This window comes from Ailuropoda melanoleuca, chromosome 6 (genome assembly GCF_002007445.2).
Source record: "Ailuropoda melanoleuca isolate Jingjing chromosome 6, ASM200744v2, whole genome shotgun sequence".
Classification (NCBI taxonomy): Eukaryota; Metazoa; Chordata; class Mammalia; order Carnivora; family Ursidae; genus Ailuropoda; species Ailuropoda melanoleuca.
In genome coordinates, this window is record NC_048223.1 from 74,254,890 (window position 1) to 74,274,668 (window position 19,779).

General features: G+C 54.1%; 1 protein-coding gene across 5 annotated transcripts in view; it reads right to left on the bottom strand.

Annotated features, from left to right (window-relative positions):
• Positions 1–19,779, bottom strand: part of LRRC20 (leucine rich repeat containing 20) — a 107,952-nt gene that overhangs the window by 19,429 nt on the left and 68,744 nt on the right. For all 5 annotated transcript variants that reach the window (XM_034662622.1, XM_034662620.1, XM_034662619.1 and 2 more), the window contains one exon: positions 5,145–5,312. In XM_034662622.1, coding sequence (XP_034518513.1) covers positions 5,145–5,312 — 168 coding nt within the window. The remainder of the gene's footprint in view (positions 1–5,144; positions 5,313–19,779) is intronic.

Here is a 19,779-nt window from a genome sequence, read left to right on the forward strand (position 1 = left end):
ACAGATTCTCAGTCCGCACACTGCTGCCTCCACCCTCAGTCAGTCACTTGTTAGAAATGTAGGCTCCTGGGCTCAGACGCAGAGATTCTGAGGACCTGGGAGCCTTCCTCTCCAGCCAGCACTCCCGGGGGGGGGATTGGCGTGTGGGATCTGTGAGGCTTACAGAGCAGTTGTGCTGGAGGGCATGCGGGGGGTGGGGGACAACAGCACAGCCCGTGGCCCGTGGCCAGAGATGGCACCTGGTGCTTTAGGGAAGCCCCTCCCCCCGCCCCCCAGCACTTCCCAGGCTGTGGTGTGTGTGCACAGAAATCACCTGCAGATTCTGACCCCGGAGCACGGAGGTAGAGTGTGGGGCTCTGCATTTCTAACAAGTTCCCAGGTGATGCCCACGCTGCTGGCCGGTGGATGACGCTTCGAGAAGCCTCAGCCAGCCATACCACGGGTGGCGGGGAGGGGGTTGTTAAAACAAATTGCCTCCTCCCTCCCAATTTCTGACTGAGGACAGCTGGGGAAGGGCCTGAGAACGTGCATTTCTTTTTTTTTCCTTTTTTTTTTTTTGGTAGGCTCCACACCCAGGGCGGAGCCCTGAACTCAGGGCCCTGAGATCAAGACCTGAGATCAAGTCAGCCACTGAACCCACAGAGCCACCCCGGCGCCCTGTGAGAATGTGCGTTTCTAACAAGTTCTCAGGCGCTGCTGCTGAGCCCCCACCTGAAGAAATGTGAGCCTCCATGGTAAGAAGTGAGACGGCACAGGATGAAGCAGATCTGGCCCAAAGCGTCCCTATAGGACACAGACACTTTGCTTTTTCAGAGTGCTAGTGTATTAAATTCTTCGCAAGAGCTTGTTCTCCTATGATCTCTGGCTCTCTCTGGAACGCCGGAAAAACCCCAGTGAGTTGAGGGTCATGGAAAATTAATTTCAGATTAACTGAAAGAGTCCCCTGCTTAGCAAAATGAAGTCTCCTAAGTACTTGATTTTCTGCTCACCCCCACATGCTCCAGGAGTCTGGTGAAATGCTACACAGAATCGAGTTCTAATGCGAACTTCATGCGGCTCCTGCCTCCACCTTCCAGTCACGTGCAGCAGCTGCCAGGGCGAGCCACCAGGCTTTCGGGTTTTTCCACAAGACAGGAAATCCAGCATGACCTCATGTCAGACTAAATGTCACCTCCTCTGAAGCCCCTCCCGGGCTCTCCTGGGAGCCCAACCTCCCAAGGACATATGACCCACCACAACTGTGTCCCGGTGGCTTGTCCCCAGGACCCAGGGAGCCTCCCAGCCAGATGGGGGCATCGGCTGCTCCAAGGGGACCAGGGGGTCAGCTGGTGGAGGGGAGAGGCCCCCTGATCTGCACTGTTTCATGTTCACCTAAACCTGGCCCAGACCTGCAGACTTGGGGTGGGGGTGGGGGGTTGGCCACAGGCAGAAAAAATGGTAAGACACGAGGAAGGACCTTCAGACTGAGCGTGCAGGCTGGCAGGGTGGGTGAGGTGGGATGGGCAGGGATAAACAATCAGGGGGCACTGACCAGGTCATCTACCTGACCCCACAGCCCTCCCTGCCCATCCACCCCCAGCAGTCACCAGAAGGACGCAGAAGGTGGTGACCATGATGGACAGAGACACGGATGGAGAAGAGAGGAGGAAGAACGTACTGTGTGGCTGGCAGTGTGAGCTGCAGGGGACATGTAGCTAGTGGCTGAGAACAGACCCCTGCATCTCTGCAGGGCATCTCAAGGGAGTGGCTTTTGATGTTTCTTCATCGTGACCCACAGTAAGAACTACGCTTTTACATCACGACCCAGTACATAGATCTGTCATATAGGTAAAACTGAAATAAAAGTCACAAAGTGATATTACCACGCTAGAGGGGAGGCACTCCATCACCCGCTGGCCTCAACTTTTGCATCTGACTTCATGGTTCACTAGTGGGTCACCGCCGGCAACCCGACACAATCTGTCCTCCTGTGTGTCAGTCATCTCAGAGGGCCTCTGGGCCTTAGGAACTCCTGCTTTGCTCAGGGCTCTAAGCAGCCAAGCACCTGCGGTAGGGCCGACACCATGCTTGGGGCTGGGTGGAGGTGGGGAGCAGGGCGACTCCCAAGATGAGGATAGGGAGATGTCATGCACACAGACCAGAGGACTGTCTGTACCAGCTGCAGCCGCGAGGCCACCAGGGCTACCCAGACGCACAGCCTGCGTGAGGGTAGTCAGCTCCCGGTGAGCTCCAAGGACTGGCACCAGCACCGGCTGGCACCAGAGAGCAGACGCAAGCGTCCCTGTCTCTCCCAGCCTACGTACCCTAGTGAGGCCCCCTCCCTTCTCCCCTCCATGAACTAGAGCCCCCATTCTGGCGCAGAGTGGAGGAAGATCAGGTAACAGCACTATTGAGAAAGCAGAAGAGGATGGAGTTGCCCTTGGCCTCTCTCAGGATGCTGCAAGCCCCCTGTCTCCCTGGGGCTGGGCTGGAGGCATCCCTCGGGACAGTCCCTTCAGCCTGAGTCTCCTTCTGATGCACTTGGGGGCTTGCTTCAGAGCTGCCTGTTTTCTTCTTGCTGAACTAAAGCTTTAAGGCAACTCATGCATCTCAGATTTATTTCTCAGGGAAAAAAAATGTTTCCAACACCTTCTGTGGGCTCTGAAGGGGAAAAAGCAGCCACTCTTAAGGCATCCTAAGCTCCTACTACAATTTTGCCGATGAGATCCTGCAGGAGATGAGTTACAGCTGCGACAGGGGCAAAGCTATTTCCATAATCAAGGAGGGTGCAGCCCTCACCTTCCTCGCTGTGATCACGGCTCCCTCCGTGCGGCTGGGCTGGGAAGGAGGGGACCTGGCCTGCCAAGGCTTGGGGAGTTGGAAGCAATCTGAGTAACCAGGATGGGTCAGGGAGAGGCAGGGAATGGAAGCGGGGAGACGCCAGCAAGGGAACAGAGCTGCGTCCATGTGCCCCTTCTCTCCATGGGCAGCATGGGAGGATAGCCAAGGCCTCCTGCAGCGGAGTGGGCCTGGGACCAGTCAAGTGCCTCGGGGAGCCTCTGCTGCACAGGGCAGTCCCCAGCATCCCCAGTTCCCCTGCGCCTGGCCAGGCTGGCTGCAGGAGGCTCTCCTACAGGTGGACCTGGCTGGGAAACAGACAGGGCTTGACACGTCTCTTTCACCTGGCCAGGCGTGCAACAGGCACCTGGCCACGGAGGTGAGGGGAAATCTCTTGGAGCCTAGGTTTGTACATCTATCAAATGGGCCTTGGGCCTGTGCCTGAGCATTCTTGGTAAACTGTGAGAGGCTCCCACGTGTAGTCATTACTGTCACTCTACAGAAAGGATGAGATACCTATACAGGAGAATGAGTCAAAACAGCCCATCTTTGCTGTGGGAACTGTTGCTGTTAAGGGGTGTCATCGGCCTTGTGGAGTGGGGGATCTGTACCATGCTGTACATCCCGCTTCCTACAGAAGCCAGCACAGAGGCCCACGCGCCCTGCTCCCCTGCTTGGGGCACAGTTCCCTTCTGGGGTGCTAGTGAGCGGCGGGAATCTCGGTTTAAAAGCTGAGAAGCAGCTGGGGCTCAAAGAGGTGATATGAGTCTTCTAAGGCTGCTGTCGGGAAGTGGGGAAGCCAATGGCCAACACTTGTCCTCACCCACCTGCCTGCAGCTACACGCCCCTTGCAGCGCTTGGCATCAGCTCACACTAGCCCCTGCTTGGGAACTGCCCCATTCAGAGAAGCAGCAGAGGGACGTGGAGGCATCAGCAATGGCCTCAATGAACAGGGGAGGAAAGGCCCAGCAAGGAGGGCCTGGCCGAGAATGAAGGGCTCAGGGCCAGACCCCAGGGAGTGGCGGCAGTGCAGGAGGGAGGGCCTCATGGTGAAGAGGCACTTCTGCACATTTCCTTCCAGCTAAAGACAGCACAAGGGCTCAAGGGACAGGGGGCCAACTCAGGGGCAAGGCACTCAGGGACCCAGGTCTCGGAAGGGAAAAGACCAAACCAGAGCCCATCAGGAACCCCATCCTAGGCACAGGGCTGAGTTTGAGTCACATACACTCGTCCTGGGACCTCTGCTGTCTCCCTGTGCGACCTGATGTGCTCTCATGACTCCTCTGTGCCTTAGTTTACTCATCTGTAAAAGAAACGGATCCCAAACCTCAGAGGTTAACTGGTCCCCCCACCCCCCACCAGGGCCAGCGTCCTGCTGGCAGCATGGCAGACAGATGGGACACTCAGCACCCCATGCAGGAGACAGGCACTCTCCATCCAGCTCCGAGCTGCTGGAGAGCTCTTGCTTTTAGTCAAATGGCATAATGGCTATGAAAGCAATTACAGAAATAAAAGCAGCACTGAAGGGGGTTATTATTGACACTGCCAACATCAGAGGTGACGTGAGAGGGCACCAAACGGGACTGAAGACAGGCTTCTGAGGGAGCCAAGGCAGCCTTCTGAGGGAGCCAAGGTACCCAGAGGAGGGAGCCAAGGAGGAGGGGCACAGGGGGCCCTGGGGAGTGCTGCCCCTCCCTGGGGAGATCAGTCAGCAGTGGGAGAGGATGCTCAGGTGGAAATGTCTCAGAAGGAGGACAGGACCACTCGCTGGGCCTGCTGTTTGCAGAAGGCATTCTGAGCCTGGGGCGGGAGACCATCAGGTTCCCTGGGGGGAGCATGTATACACACTGGAAAGCTCGGAAAGGCTGCTCTGAACACAGCTGCCTAGTAGCCCCTGACTGCTAATAGTGAAGGGCTCACTGTGAAGGCCGGGGAGGGACACAGGAGCCTCAGGCGGGAGCGGAGGGGTACAGGGTCTCAGCTGGGGAGTCTGGGAGGCGGCCTGGGCCGGCAGACAGAGATGCGAGGCAGAGCCTGGAGGCCAAGACGGCGCGCTGGCTCAGAGCAGGCCGTGAGGAAGCCTAGCCTTCTACCCGCCAGGTGGAAGCCGCTGTCCAACCCAGCCCCAGCAGGTGGCAGGGCCTCAGACTGGTTCCCTTTCCAGGTTCAGTGCCCTGTGCCCAGATGTCTCAGACCAGAAAGCTCACCCTTGCCCTCCCGTCTGTGAAGGTCTGACCCCAGAGCCCCGCGTCTGTGCCCTGTGAGCCCCTCAGGGAAGGGAGGGCAGAGGGAGGACCTGCAGGGGCTACATGGCCAGGGCCGCTCACCCACGATGTCGTTCTCCTCCAGGTTGATGGTCTCTAGGGCTGGCAGGGTGGTGAGCTGCTCGGGGAAGTCACGGAACTGGTTCCGGGAGAGGTCGATGGCCTTGAGGTGCTGCAGGGTGCTGACCTCGTTGGGGAGGCGGTGCAGAAAGTTCCCTTCCAGGCGGAGCTCTGCCATGTGTGGGAAGAAGAGAAAGAGGGGTGAAAGGGGGCAACCTACAGATTACAGGGACAGCGGCACCTGGGCCAGGAAGGCAGCAAGGGAACCCCAGTCACAGGCAGTCCCCCCAAGGGGCTCACTCCATGTGTATGCAGGAGGAGGGCCTGCCCCACCATGTCAGCTGGGCTCTGGAACGCTCTCCTGACAGAAGCGAGGCCTAGACAAAGGGTCAGGACCGGCCAGCCCCTCCCTCAGACAAGACGTCGACTCTGGGCCTCAATAGGACAGGTCAGGGCGGGCAGTCCCTGGACTCCCCACGGCCAGAGCCCCACTGAGCGACACCACTCTCTAGCACCCTCCCTGCTCGAGGAGCCGCCAGGGGCAGCCAAGGTCCTTCTTTGTCACGTGACCTTGCTCCCCTGCTCAGCCAAGGCTGGCCGGGTGAGCCTGGGAAAGTTGAGCAGCGACAGAGCCCAGGTGAGAAGGTGAGCTGGGCCCGTGGGAGTCCCTCTGTGCTAAAGCTGAAATGCTCTGTTCTACAGAGAGAAGCCGGGGAGCCCCGGAGGGCCCCGGGCAGGGAGAGGGAAGAGGGGCAGAAACCGAGTCAGTGGGGAAGTAGTGTAATGCAGGGTTGAAGAGTGGGGGATCTGGGGCCCCCACTGCCTGGTTCAAACCCCAGCTGTGGGTTGTTCCCTCGGTCACTGAACCACGTGCCATCTCAGTGTCATCTGCAGACGGGGACTAATTAATCCTACAACCAGCCACCTCGTGGTGTTTGTTGTTGGAGCAATTCCTCCGTCAGCGTGGCTAAAGCACGGGGCACGGTGCCCGGCACACAGCACTCATACCCACTGCTGTTCCTATCACAGCACGGGGCTCTGTGAAGATCAGCGGCGTGCCAAGCGCTCAGCACGTGGCTGGCACACAGTAGGTGCTCAATAAACATTGGGGAAGGCCTAAAGAAGCCTGCTGGCAGCAGGAGAACGGGGGAGACAGAAAAGCAGGACTGCCACGAGCCCGAGATAAAGAGGCTGGGCCGGTGGAGGCCTTGGTGGCTGCCTCTCTCCCAGTGCCTGTCCACACAGAACCTTGCCATCAGCTCCTTTGCCACCTGACTCAGGAGCACCCTGTCACCTTGTCTGGCCTAAAGGAAACTGAGGCCCAGAAATGCCAAGGGACCTGAACAATGACCTCCCCTCTTCTCCCCGGGGCCAGCTTTGTGGGCCTGTGACCGGTGCAATCAGATGGATCCTAGGCTCAGAAGGGTCCCACACCTGAGATCGAATGTTCTATGCTGCCTTCTGAAAGTCTTAATTTTATCCTGGAATCTGTTTGATAAATAGAGCTGGAGTCATGGAGTGTCAGGTCTCCCCCTGCCTCCCCAGAACACGTTCTCAGCAGCCAGTCCTCTTGCCCCTGACACTCCTGACACTCCGGGACAGCCTGGCCTCCCCCTCTTCACCCCTGCTCTGTAACTGTGGCAGCTCTCCACCCCCGCAGGGGCCTGGGCATGAGCATCAGTTGGGCACATGTGCCCATGGTGTCCCGGGTGGAGCATGGGGCCAGCAGCCCCAGGCTGGGTTCTGTGCTCAGCGTGGAGTCTGCTTGAGGTTCTCTCCCACCCCCTCTGCCTTTCCCTCCGCACTCACACTCGCTCTCTCTCAAATAAACAAATACATCTTTAAAAAAAACAAAACAAAACATCCTTGAGATGCTGGCTGCACTTCCCTAGATCCCATCCCTGGCCAGGGCAGAGTGTGGGCGTCCTGCACGCTGGGGAGCCGTCAGGCCGGAAGGTTCACGTGTGTGTGCCCTGCACCATGGGGCTAGGAAGGCCCGAGGCACTTAGGAGAAGCTGCCCTTCCTCCCTCCCTCCGTCCAACTTACTTGAGTCTGGCTTGAATTTGTCCTGGCCCACTCAAGGCACCCTCTAGAAACGGGCCACAAAATACAAATTGTGTAATTTCTTAATACATACAAGTCAATGATCTGATACCTGCATCTTAAACCGGCATTGTACGGTATAAAGATGAAAGGTAAAATTCACGCTAATAATTTAAAGTGTTAATTTCTCCTTACTCAGAAGGACCTTCAATAGCAACGGAAAAGTACAGTGATACCCTGAGAGCGACCTTGGGGAGGAAAAAGGAAACGGCTTCTGTACCTTCAATGGCACTGTTCTCCTGTTTTTTGAATGAGGACCCTGCATTTTCATTTTGCGCTGGGGGCACCGATTATGTGGCGGGCTCTGCTCCTCCCTCTGTGCTCCACCCTCCTCCCTCGGACCCTCCAGGATGCAGCCCCGAGCTGTGGGAGTTGAACTGCTCTCAGGTGCCAGCAGCCCCTTCCAGGGTTCGGCAGTGAAGGCAGAGTCCCCCACCCCGCCCCCGCACACTATCTGTACCCACACCTGAGTACCAGCCACACCAGGACCCTTGTTCTGCCCTGCTGGGGCTCAGGCGGACAGGAACTGTACCTGATTCATCTTTGTTCCCTCCATCCAGCTCTCTGAGGGGCACCTTGTGGTCACTCAGCAAATACTGGTTGAATAATGACTCTTCCCACTCCCCATCCCGGGGGCAAACAGATAATGCAGGGGGCCTAGCTGGTCTGCCTCTCCTTTTCCCACCTTCAGGGATATCCTGAACATAAAGCTCCACCAGCAGAACCACAGTTTGTCCCCCACAAGCCAGGACACCCCCAGCAGCCAGGTTCTTAGATGGTTATGCCTTAAATCAGAAAACATCCCTATCCAGATCACACTTATAAGGTCACCATGTTGGAAGGGATGCTGGAGAGTGTCCAGGCCAATGCCTCCCACGCATGCCTCTGCCAGACACTCCAAGCACACAGCTGCCGCAGGGTCTTTGCACCTATAGTTCTCTCTTTCTAGAACGCTCTTGACCAGTATATTTGCAGTGCGCGTCCTTGCTCAAATGTCCTTGCAGTGCGCGTAGGGTCCTCTCCTGTCGGTTTCTGCCTCCTCCCCTGCAGTATTTCCCTCCACTGTCTATTGTCACCTAACACGCTGACCTGTTTGTGCTCTGGCTATCTCCCCCGTGACAGCGGGAGCTGCACGATGCTGGGGTTTCGCTCTGCTGTGGAAAGATGCCCAGAGCACAGCACCCGGTTCACGCGGAGGACTCCGTGTTGGACGAGTGTGCAAATGAACAAATGAAGGAATCAGAGTATCACCCTCACAATTTCTGCCAAACTTCTGTTCCACATATACACTGTTTCTTCTTAAATTGAGTCGTTCCTTTTTATTACATAAAAATGGAAAAAGTTGTTATTACTTCCCATAAGAATAATGTTATTCAATTCTTGCTGGACGCTGTCGCCAGATGCGGAATCTGGGCCCCAGGTGCATTTACACCAGCGGAGGGGGGTGTGGAGGGCAGGGGTGACTGCCTCCCAGAGGCTTTCAGAAGCCACTTGCCTGGCACGGACATTTGTTCTCAGATGAGAATTGGACCAATTTTCCTGGCTGTTCAGTTTCTGTTTGGTGCATTTCCCTGAGCCCTCATTTTCTGAGAATGTGCCTGCCATGCTCTGTGTGGTCTGGCTGTCGCCGCACCCCCAAATCCCCAGTTCACAAGCCATCTGCCAATGGGGCCTGCCATGGGCCCCTTAGGGAGCCTGTCTGGCCTCCATGAGGCAGCTGCTGGTGATGAAGAGGGCGGTTTTGAGGGCACAGCTCCATTTGCTGAGCTCGGTGGCAGGTGCCAGTCAGTGTTATAGATGGGGCAGTTGTCAACTGTCCCCAGGTTTGTTTTCATTCCCGTAGTCAGGAATGCCAACTCTGGGAAGGCTTCCTCATGCCTGGGTGCTGGATCCTCCCCTCCTGGAACCTGCCACAGATGAGATTGGGGTACAGCCCCACGTAGACAGGGGAGGCCATATGGTATGGTTGTGACCAAGCCAGGCTCTGGGGCCTGGTGTTTGTGGGTTCACAGTCAGAATCTGCCACTTCCTGACTACGTGACCTTGGGCAAATTGTGTATCTTTGCCTCAGTTTCTTAATATGTAAGATGAGGACAGTACTAGACTCTTCTATAAGACTGTTGTGAATTTAAGTGAATTAACACACAAAAAAGGCTCTGAACAATGCCAGGCACACAGTAAGTACTGTGTAAGTATGTGAGATGGATGGACAGGCAGACAGATTTGACAAATGATGCCAGGCACCCAGTGAATGCAGGAATCCAGTTAATAAGGCGTTACGTGCTAGGCTTGTATTTCTAACTGGCCGAACTTGGGCTTATTAAGAGAACGCTCTTTGCCTGAAGCTATAGTGAACACAAGACCGTCCCCTGTTGCTTTGGATAGGCTCGCAGAGTCCGGAGGCCTTTGGGGAGCAGGTGTCTATGGCACCAAGCAGTGGGGAGCTGAGAAGCACAGCCCCAGCGTCACAGCTGCATAGCACATGACCTTGCAGGGATCCCATGCCCTGCTGGCCCTGTCCCTTGACACCCCAGGGCCAGACCCCACAGCTGGGGGGAGACGGGGGTAACTGCTGTGGGGGTGGGGAAGAGAATCTCCCTTTTCTTGGTTTTGTTATCCTCGATTTTTAACATGTTCAGAATTGCTATTAAGAAAAAAAAAAAAAGCCTTTTATGAAACCATTTCAGTCCTGAGTCTAATGACAGCCCCAGAGTGGCCTGGAACTGTGAGAAGCATCCAGCGTTGCAGATGGCTTCTGAGAGCCTTTTAGGAGCTTGCCTCCATGAGCAGCTTGAACAGTCAGGGCCAATGGGGCCATGAAAGCTGATCGGAGGGTGCTCCCCGGGGGTCTCAGAGGCCTGACCTAGCACCCTGCCCCAGCAGTCCGCTCCCACAGTAGGGACCCCGAGGAAGCATCCCTGACTGCCAGAAGCCTCCCCTGCCTACCATCTCTGCTGCTCAGCATGGTGGAGACAGACCATGTAGTCTGGGAAAGCGGGCTGCCGGAAGGCTCTGCCCAGTGCCCCAGACACAAACCCCGAGGGTCAGGGCCAAGCTAGCAAGTCCTCAGCATCTTTCACCCCTGCTCAGGGTAGCAAGTTTGACATCATTCCTGAGGCTGGCTTAGGGGCCACGACATCCTGGAACAGAGATACCCAGAGTGACCAGAGGGGCTTTCTTGCCTGCATCTCCAACAGGCTTGCCTCCCAGGGTGATGGGCACTCACTGCTTGCATCCAGGTTTGGGGGAATCGTGCTCAGGATGGAGAGCGGATGCGTGTGTGGTCCGGCTCCAAAGTCTCATAGATAGAGCCCAGGCCGAAGAGGCACTGCTCCTCCACTGTGGGTAACCAGGTACCACTGGGCCAGGGAGAGAGGGCAGGAGCCGAAGGAATAGCAAATGGGAAACCAGGCCGAGCTGGCCATGTGAGGTGTGAGAACCCCAGGCCGCAGGTGGGCGGTATTGGCAGAGCCCAGCGAAGAGGACAGCGATGCTCTGGAAAGGTCCACGAAAGGTGTTACAACGGGTCGGAGTTGAGCCCCGAAGAAAGAGGCTGAAGCCACGTTACCAAGGCTAAGACCAGAAGCTAAGACCCAAGGCTAGACCAGAAGCCCCTTGAAGGCCAGGACCAGTGAGGTTCATCCTTGTATTCTGGGTGCCCAGCACAAAGCCTGACACAGAGAGGGCGCTCAGGAAAGACTTGACAAATAAGGAACAAACATTGCCACAGGCTGACTTGACCACAAATGCCCCAAATTCTTCCCGCCGCTCCCACTCCCATGATGTGGGTTAGCCCTGTGCCAGGCTGGGAGCAGTGGGAAGAATTTGGGGCGTTTGTGGTCAAGTCAGCCTGTGGCAATCTGTTTGTTCCTTATCAGGGCTAACCCACATCATGGTGTGTGTGAATGTGAGTAATAAGTCTGTAATTTGATAGGAATGAGTGTTGCCCTTTCCCAGAATGGGGTCCAACCAAACGGAGCCAAAACGGAAAGTCACGAGGGTCAAAAGAGCTTAAGAAGAAGAGCCTGCTGTTCAGAGTGGTTCTTGAGCAAACCTTTCAGGAGGCAGGAATGCCTTGCTGGGTTTGTACTTTTTAATTAACCATGCTGGGAGACAGAGCAGTCTTGGCCTTCTGATAATCTCAACACGTAGGGACTGGACATTTTGTAAAGCTTGGAAGAGTTAAGTCTTGCATGGGTTTGTCAGGCTCTGAGCCTCTCCAGTCGCAGGGCCATCATTCCCTGCATTCAACTCTACTTATAAAGCCCATCATCCCCGCTTTTGGAGGCAGCCCATGGTGTTTTGGGAGCTAGACAGATCCAGGATCCGATGTTAGCTGCCGTGATGTGTGATGCTGTGTGGTGTTGAGCAGATCACCAAACCTCTCTGAGTTATTTCTTTCATCGCTAGAAGAGACGATAAAACTCACCTCTGAGGTGTTAGGAAAATTGGAGGAGATGATAATGTGTACAGCGCCTGGCACGCAGTAGGTGCTCAATACACATCTAACCCTGTCCTTCCCTAAGGTGCAGGGAAGAGAAAGAACACAAATCATGTTACAGTCCAGAAACCCAGACCACAGCAGCGTGGTGGCCTCCTGCCCAGGGCGCCCGGGAACTGGGGAGAACTGGGTTTGGAGCAGGGGCAGGTCTTTGCATCTACTGAACCCATAAGCACTGGCTCAGGAAACGTGTACTGAGCACTCCGAGCAGACAGGGCTGCTGTCCTTCTGCTCCTCCCCCACCCCGAAGAGGAGGGGCTGTGATGCTGCAAAAGCCTTGGGGTGATGTCCATTCTAAGAGCCTGCGAGGGAAGGAGACATGCAGAGCCTGGAGTCATAGCTGGGGCGAGAGAGAGGCGAGAGAGAGACGTAGAGAAAAGCTACTCAACAGCAGGAAAGAGACTTCGCAGGACACGCTGAGCATTTATTAAAACGACATCAGTTAGATGAAAAGCTCTCCGGCTCCCTGGCTCTGGAGAAGCCCCCCAGCTGATCCCGGCCGCCGTTTTGGTGTCTGGATGCATCCCCCTGCCCTGAGGAAAGGGGGCGGTCATTCCATTTCCCCCTTCCCTTATCTGTGAATCTTGTGTCCACACTGTCTGTGCTATAGTGGGAGCTAGACGCTCAAGCCACGTCCCGGTCCAGCCCTCACTCATCACTGAGCGTGGCAGGTAGCCTAGCACTGGGCGGTGCTCGGAACTGTCACAGAAACCAAACGCGATCCCAACTGTAACTACATTTTGTTGTTTTAGCCACTGAGATTTGGGATTATTTGTTCCTGATGTGAAACTGGCCCATCCTGACTGATTATGGTTTGTTGAACTTCAAATGCAGTTCCCGCTCACAAAAGCGGTGCATACTCATCGTAAAAATATAGACATCACAAAAACATGGAGCAGAGAAAAATGAAAATCCCATGTATTTCCACCCCTAGAGAGTACCGGAGTTGTTTGCTATTCATTCTTCCGTATTTTTTATGTATATACTAACGGATGGATAGATGAGCAGACAGATGGAGAGACAGGTAGTAGTTGAAAAAAAAACCAAAAATGCAGGGGCCTGGGGGACTCTTGCTTTTTCTTTTTTTTTAAAGATTTTATTTATTTATTTGACAGAGAGAGAGAGAGAGACAGCCAGTAAGAGAGGGAACGCAAGCAGGGGGAGTGGGAGAGGAAGAAGCAGGCTCCCAGCAGAGTAGGGAGCCTGATGCAGGGCTTGATCACAGGACCTTGGGATCACACCTTGGGTCTGAGGCAGACGCTAAACGACTGAGCCACCCAGGCGCCCCGGACTCTTGCTTTTGACTCAGACTCAGGTCATGATCACCCAGGAATTGGGAGCTGGAGCCCCTGTCAGCAGGGAGTCTGCCTCCCCTCTTCCTCTGCCCTGCCCCACCCCAAAATCAATCAATCAATCAATCAATCTTAAAAAGAAAAAAAAGCATTCACAGACTATACACTTGTTTGAGACCAGCCTTTTTCACTCAGCAAAGCTTAGGCAGCTTTCCAAGTCATTGCTTAGTGCATCCTCTGGGGATCACGGCTCTAAAGATTAAGAGACTTGTGGATACACTATGAGCCCGGCCCCAGCTTTCCACTCTGCAGGGAGGGCTGCTCTCTGAAGTCTGGCCTTCCTTTAGCGGCAGGCTCTGAGGGAAGGCTCAGCTATGAGGAGGAGGGGCTGGGTCTGGGCAGGCAGGGGTTGCACCCTTCACGGACTGGTCCTTAAAGGCATTCCGCTCATCAAAGGGGCTGCGCTGAAGCTGGAATGGCAGGGGAGACTTTCCATTGCTGAGCTTCCAAGGGGGCCGAGGTGAGACAGTATCAGCCCCTCTGGTGAATCGGGCTCCCACTGTTTTGGCTAAGTGTTGGGGTGCTAGGCTGGAGTGGGGGAGGGATTCCAGGAAAGAGCCCTTCGGCTGGACCCCCGAAGTTCAGCTCGTGGGGCCTGGGGCTGATGACGTAGTAAGGACAGCTAACAGCTCTTGACCACTGCTGTGTTCCAAATGCTTGTTCTCCGGGTTTCCCCGCAATCAGCATGTTCATTTTCTAGTAACCTATGAGCCCCCAGTTTGCAGAGAGATAAAATAACGTGTCCCAGGTCAAACCCCAACCTCTCCCCCAGATACCTGACTTTCCTCCCCCAACTCCCAAACTGGGGTTTGAACACCAGCCAGGCTCCCTGGGAGAAGTGGGCCACTTGGACACCCCGCTTTTTCCAACACCGCTTCCCTAACCCTGCAGTACTTGTTCTCAGAGTAGAGACTCAGCAAATCCCTGCTTCTGACTGGTTCTAGTCCCTCTCCTCCTGTCTGTGGGCCCCCGCTCTGTCTGGTCAGCCCCCCAGGAAGGTCTCTGTGCTGTGACTGGTGGACATGCTGCCTGATACCGAGGATTTGTTAAGCACCCCCTAGACACTCAGCCCGGCACTTGAACATGAAATGGATACTCTTTGAAAAGTGAAAGCCCTCCATCAATAGGCATTCTTTCTGTTAGGGAGGTACAAGACCCATGAGACTTAATTCTTGGATTTTGGAGACTTTGCTGGAAACAAAATTGAAAGTGAACATTAAAGCAGGAATTGAAAGGGAAAATAAAAGAGAAGATGGGTGCAGGTAGGACGTGTGACTTACGGGAAAGTCACTGAGACACAGTTGACACCAGGACAGCCTGCACTCCCTCACTCAACCCCCACTCACCAGGTGCCTGCCATAGGTTGAGCTGCTGCGTGACTGCGGGGAGGGCGCGGGGAACACTAGTGTCTCCCTTTAACAAGCTTACACACGTGGGGGGCGGTGTGGGGGGAAGACAGATAAATAAGTAAGATTATTTCAGATGGCTAGGAAGGCACTTCAGATCAGAGCGAAGAATGAGAAGGAAACAGCCCAGGGGAAAGCTATCACAAAATCACAAGTACAAGGCCCCAAAGTAGAGACCATTCGTCACATCTGAGGAACAGAGAAGGGGGCTGTGTCAGGAGGGGGGGGGGGGGGCGAAAGAACAGAGGTGGAGGTGGGGCTGGGACCAGGCTAGGCAGGGCCTCAGAGACCTCTGAAGATAATGGGTTTACTCTCTGTGAGATAGGAAGCCAGGGGAAGCTTTCGAGAATAAGTGTGCACATTTTGTGTTGATTTTGTATCCCTGGGAACTTGCTAAACTCGTCGATGGGTTCTAGGAGGGTTTAGTTTTTAGTTTTTTTATAGATTCCTTGGAGTTTTCTATGCAGACAATCATATCATGTGCAAATAGTTTTTTATAAAGCTTTTTTATAAAAAGGTGTTATTTATTTGAGAGAGAGAGTGCAAAAGCAGGGGGAAAGGGCAGAGGGAGAGGGAGAAGCAGGCTTCCTGCTGAGCAGGGACCCTGAGATCAGGACCTGAGCTGACACTTAACCGACTGAGCCACCCAGGCGCCCCAAACAGGGGCAGTTTTACTTCTTCATTTCCAATCTCTGTGCCTTTCTTTCTTTTTCTTGTCTTGCTGCAGTAGTTAAAACTTTCAGGATGAGGGCAGACATCCTTGCCTTGTTCTCAAATTTACAGGGAAAACATTTCATCATTAAGTCTGATGCTAGCTATAGGATTTTTACAGATGTTCTTTACCAGTTTAAGGCACTTCCTCTGTATTCCTAGCTGGTCAAAGGCTTTATCTGCATCAAACAGGATCATAGGACTCTTCCTCTTTAGACTTTGATGCAACAGAAAACACTGGTTTGTCAAATGCATTTCAAGTGACATATCTGGAAAAATTAATAAATCCCACTTGGTCACGGCATATAATTCTTTTTATACTTTGCTGTATTTGATCACTAATGTTTTGCTGAAAATTTTTGTGTCTTAGTTCATGAGAGACACTGGCCTATAGTTTTTGTACCATCTTTATCTAAATTTGAAATCAAAGCACTACTGGCTTCATGGTATGGGTTGGAAAAAACGCCCTTCCCCTCTCTTTTCTGGAAGAGACTATGTAAAATTGATGCTACTTCTTGTTTAAACATTTGATAGAATTCTCCAGCGAAATCACTTGGGCCTAGAGAATGTATTTATTTATTTTCCCTTTTTTCTTTTTTAATTTAAATTCAATTAGCCAACATACAGCACAGCATTAGTTTCAGATGTAGCGTTCAGTAATTCATCAGTCGCGTATCACACCCAGTGGGGCCTAGAGAATTGACGTTGAGTTTATGAATGCCACGTCGTTCACAATGGACTTGCTAAGTTTTGAGCAGGAACCGAACCATGAAGCAGCAGCTCCCGGCCTCCGTCACAAGGGGAAGGCAAAGAACACAGGTTTCTTGGGATGGAATCCACCACACCTGTCAAAGTCCTAGCCCCATCTAATTCTGGGACGTTATGTCACCCTACCCTGGATGCCTGAGGTCTTCTCTGATGTGTCCACTTCAGAGGAAGAACAGAAGTGTTGGCGAGAGCCCAGCCACCTGTTGGGCTGGTGTGCTAAGCTTCCAGAAACTCACAGCAGCAGCCACAGCTGGCCCTGCTTCTCACCCCGGGGGCCACGACATACTTCTCCATGGTGGCGTCACAACAATGCCCCGGCCTAGCCAGCCTCTCTCGTGGACACAGAGGGCCTCAGCCCTCTGGTCCCAGGGGGCTGCGTTAGTGGGGGCTCTGCGGGTTTCTTTCTGCTGTCTCTTACACCAGCGTTCAAAGTCGAACAAGCTGGGCTCCCAGGATGGACGGGGGCTCTGGGAGGAGACCCTATTCTGTCCGGCTCCCAAGACTGTCCGTGGCCTGAGAAGAGCCCGTCGTGACACTCCTTTATTTGTCATCCCTACTGAAGTGAGGTTTCCGGTGTCTGTTTAATGGACCTCTCCTTCCCCAAGTTCTTCTTATTACTTCCACATCATCCTCATCTTGGACAACCGCCAGGTCTGACTCAGAGGCCTTGGACTGACCCCAGGGGACAGAGGAAGCCTGCTGATTCCATGAAAGGGCAGATGAGGCCGGCCTGTGGTAATTACCTAGCCGGGTGGTGAGGGAATGTGCCAGCTCCAAGAATACCTGCCCGCTGTGGATCAATCAGCACCGTGGCCGTGACCCTGCGTCAATGAGCAATCATGTTGCTGTCTGCAAGGGCCCCCCTGCAGAGCGACCGGCTGTTGGGGTGAGGCAGGCATCCTTCCATTGGCCCATGCTCGGCACAAAGACAGCTGCTGTCCACAGCAGACAGAGGGGCCAAGAGAAAAGAGTCAAGTTTCCAAAAGCCACATCTGCACGGGCGGACACAAGGAAGGGGCGAGAAAACTCTTCTAACCGGGGCTGGAACTCACTAAAGCCAAGTGCTAACCATCTGCCTCCTGAAAAGAATAAGGTGACTGTCCCTGTACGGACATTGGCCACTTGCTAAAATATACTGCTAAGCGAGAAAGACAAGTTGCAAAGTAGTGGACACATTCTACAAAGGAGCTCCACGACGGGGCCCTGGCTGTGGGCCCACAGTCCCGACTCCCCCCCTTCCTCGCTGTGTGGCCTTGGGCAAGTTACTGATCCCTTCCCCGCCTTGGGTTCCTCATCGGAAACAAGGCCATGATAACACGACTGACCTTGCAGGCCTGTCAAGACTGAAATGACTTCTTACTTGCAAGGTGCTTCTCCCAGTGCCTGCCTGTGGCAATACACTGTAAATGTGACCAACATTAAATACATTCGTGTTCACACTGGCATGGAGTATCTCTAGAACTGGTAAGTAGTTGCCTGCGGGTGGAGGAAATGGATATCTGGGGACGGGAGTCAGAGGGAGATTTATTCTCCCCTATTTCCCTCTCTGACCCTTGGAATATGGTACTGTGTGCATCGGTTGCCCATTCAAAACATATAACAGGAACCTCAAATGAAGCCTTAGAGTCTTATAACAACTAGAGATATGAATGGGAAGTGGGTAAGAAGGGCAGGGGGATGGGCACTTCTAAATCTCAGAGCCAGGAGCAAAGGAGAGCTTGGAACAGGGAAATGAAGGGGGACTGCGAAGCCCCACATCACATGGGGGGCGAGAAATGTTCCCTTGAGCCCTGCAGGTTTGAGGCATCCGAGCCTATGCCCAGTTGCAAACGTCCCAGGGCCCCGGGTGTGCACACGAGTCCTGGGCCTGCTGGTTTCCAGGGGCTGGCGACATGCAGGAGAGACATGTTCTCCTGCTCGTGTGGCAGGAATACCTCTCCGGGCTGCCTCTGAGTCCCCTCCATAGGGAACTGATTTATTCCTGTCACTTTCCAGAAAAAAGGACACGGTTTGGTTTATAAGGATTTATAAATGAAGTTAACAAATTAACAGCATATGAGATTTATATACTTCCTGTGAAGTATTATTATTATTATGCCCATTTTAGGATGAGAAAGTGAATGCTCAGAGTGGTTCAGTCACTTGCCCAAGGTCGCACAGCTGGGAAATGCCAGGGCCAGGTTTTCAGACCCCAGTGGTAAACCAGTTCCTCCCAGTTCCTAGCACAGTGGCTGGCAAAGAACGGCCATAAACAGCTGACAAATAAAGAATGACAGAAGTGCCATTTGTTGGGAGATCCGGGTAAGAAATTCAGAAAGCCAACCACAGGGGCACCTGGGTGGCTCAGTCGTTAAGCATCTGCCTTCGGCCCAGGGCATGATCCCAGGGTTCTGGGATCGAGTCCTGCATCAGGCTCCCTGCTCAGCGGGAAGCCTGCTTCTCTCTCTCCCAAGCCTGCTTGCGTTCCCTCTCTCGCTGTCTCTCTCTCTCTGTCAAATAAATAAATAAAATCTTAAAAAAAAAAAACAAAAACCAGAAAGCCATCCACAGATGGCCCAGCAATATCTCTGGTCCTTCAGGCCTCTTGGACTGAGACTTTGCAGCAGCTCCCATCAAGAGGTGGAGCCTAGTTCCCACCTCTTGAACCTGGGCTGGCCCCGACACCACTCTGACCAATGGAACGCAGCAGAAGTGACCTTCTGGAACATCAAGCTGGGCACTACCTACTTCCTTCCTCTGGAAGTCCACCCACTGTGCCATGAGGCAGTCCAAGCAGATCCAAGCCCACAGGGAGTGAGGCCCTGGAGGCTGAAGAACGTCCCTCCCAGACAGGTGACCACAGTCTACACGACATCAAGCAGAACTGCCCAGCAGAGACCAGGCAACCCACAGAGCTGGAGAGAACAGCTCACTGTTGTTTAAAACCAATTAATCTTAGGGTGCTTTGACATGCAGTAATAGGGCAAAGACACGGCTCTTCTGTTGCCAAGGATCCTCTCGGAGCAACACATGCTTGCCTAGATGTTCTAAGAACAGCTCCGGGCTGCACTGGAGAGGAAAGCAGGTCTCCAGCTTGGCCCCACTGGGGGTCTTAACAAGACACGCAGAGAGGGAACAGAAGCTGTGCGCCCAGCCGAGTAGATCTGCCCGATCCCCGACTGAAACCGAGACATCAGCGTCCAACGGACCACTGCAAGGCTGCAGTGTCTGCCCTGCCTTCCGGCACAGTTCTGGGCTCCCTCTTCTCTCCCCCTGCAGCCACTCAGTGCCCTCAGCTAGAGAGAAGTAAGCCAGCGGGGCCGGGGCAAAGCAGGAAGGGGAGGGAGACACCCCCCTCCCCAAATCCCACTGCCTCCAGGTCACTTGCCCAGGCTCCTTCGATGGACTCCCCGAGGCCCGCTCACTCTCTCAGGACAGTTGCTGACGCCACACCATATCCCTCTGCTCCGTTATGTTCAGTCTTGTACCGTTTTTATTTTAGTCCATTTCCCAAACACACCACCCATCTTCCCGAACGATGCCGTGGGAATTCCCCCTTTCCTTCTGTCCAGTGACCCCTCCGAGCCATTTCCTCTGGAGGTTTCTGACTCCCCCATATTTTGGGATGAATTGTGTCCCCCCCTCAATTCCTATGTTGAAGTCATAGCCCCCCCGCCCCCCCATGCCTCATAGTGTGGCTCTGTTTGGAGGTGAGGTCTTTCAAGAGGTGTTCGAGTTCAAATGAGGCTGTTAGGGGGGCCCTAATCCCATCTGACTGGTGTGCTGAGAAGAAAAGAGAGGACATGCAGAGACCCCA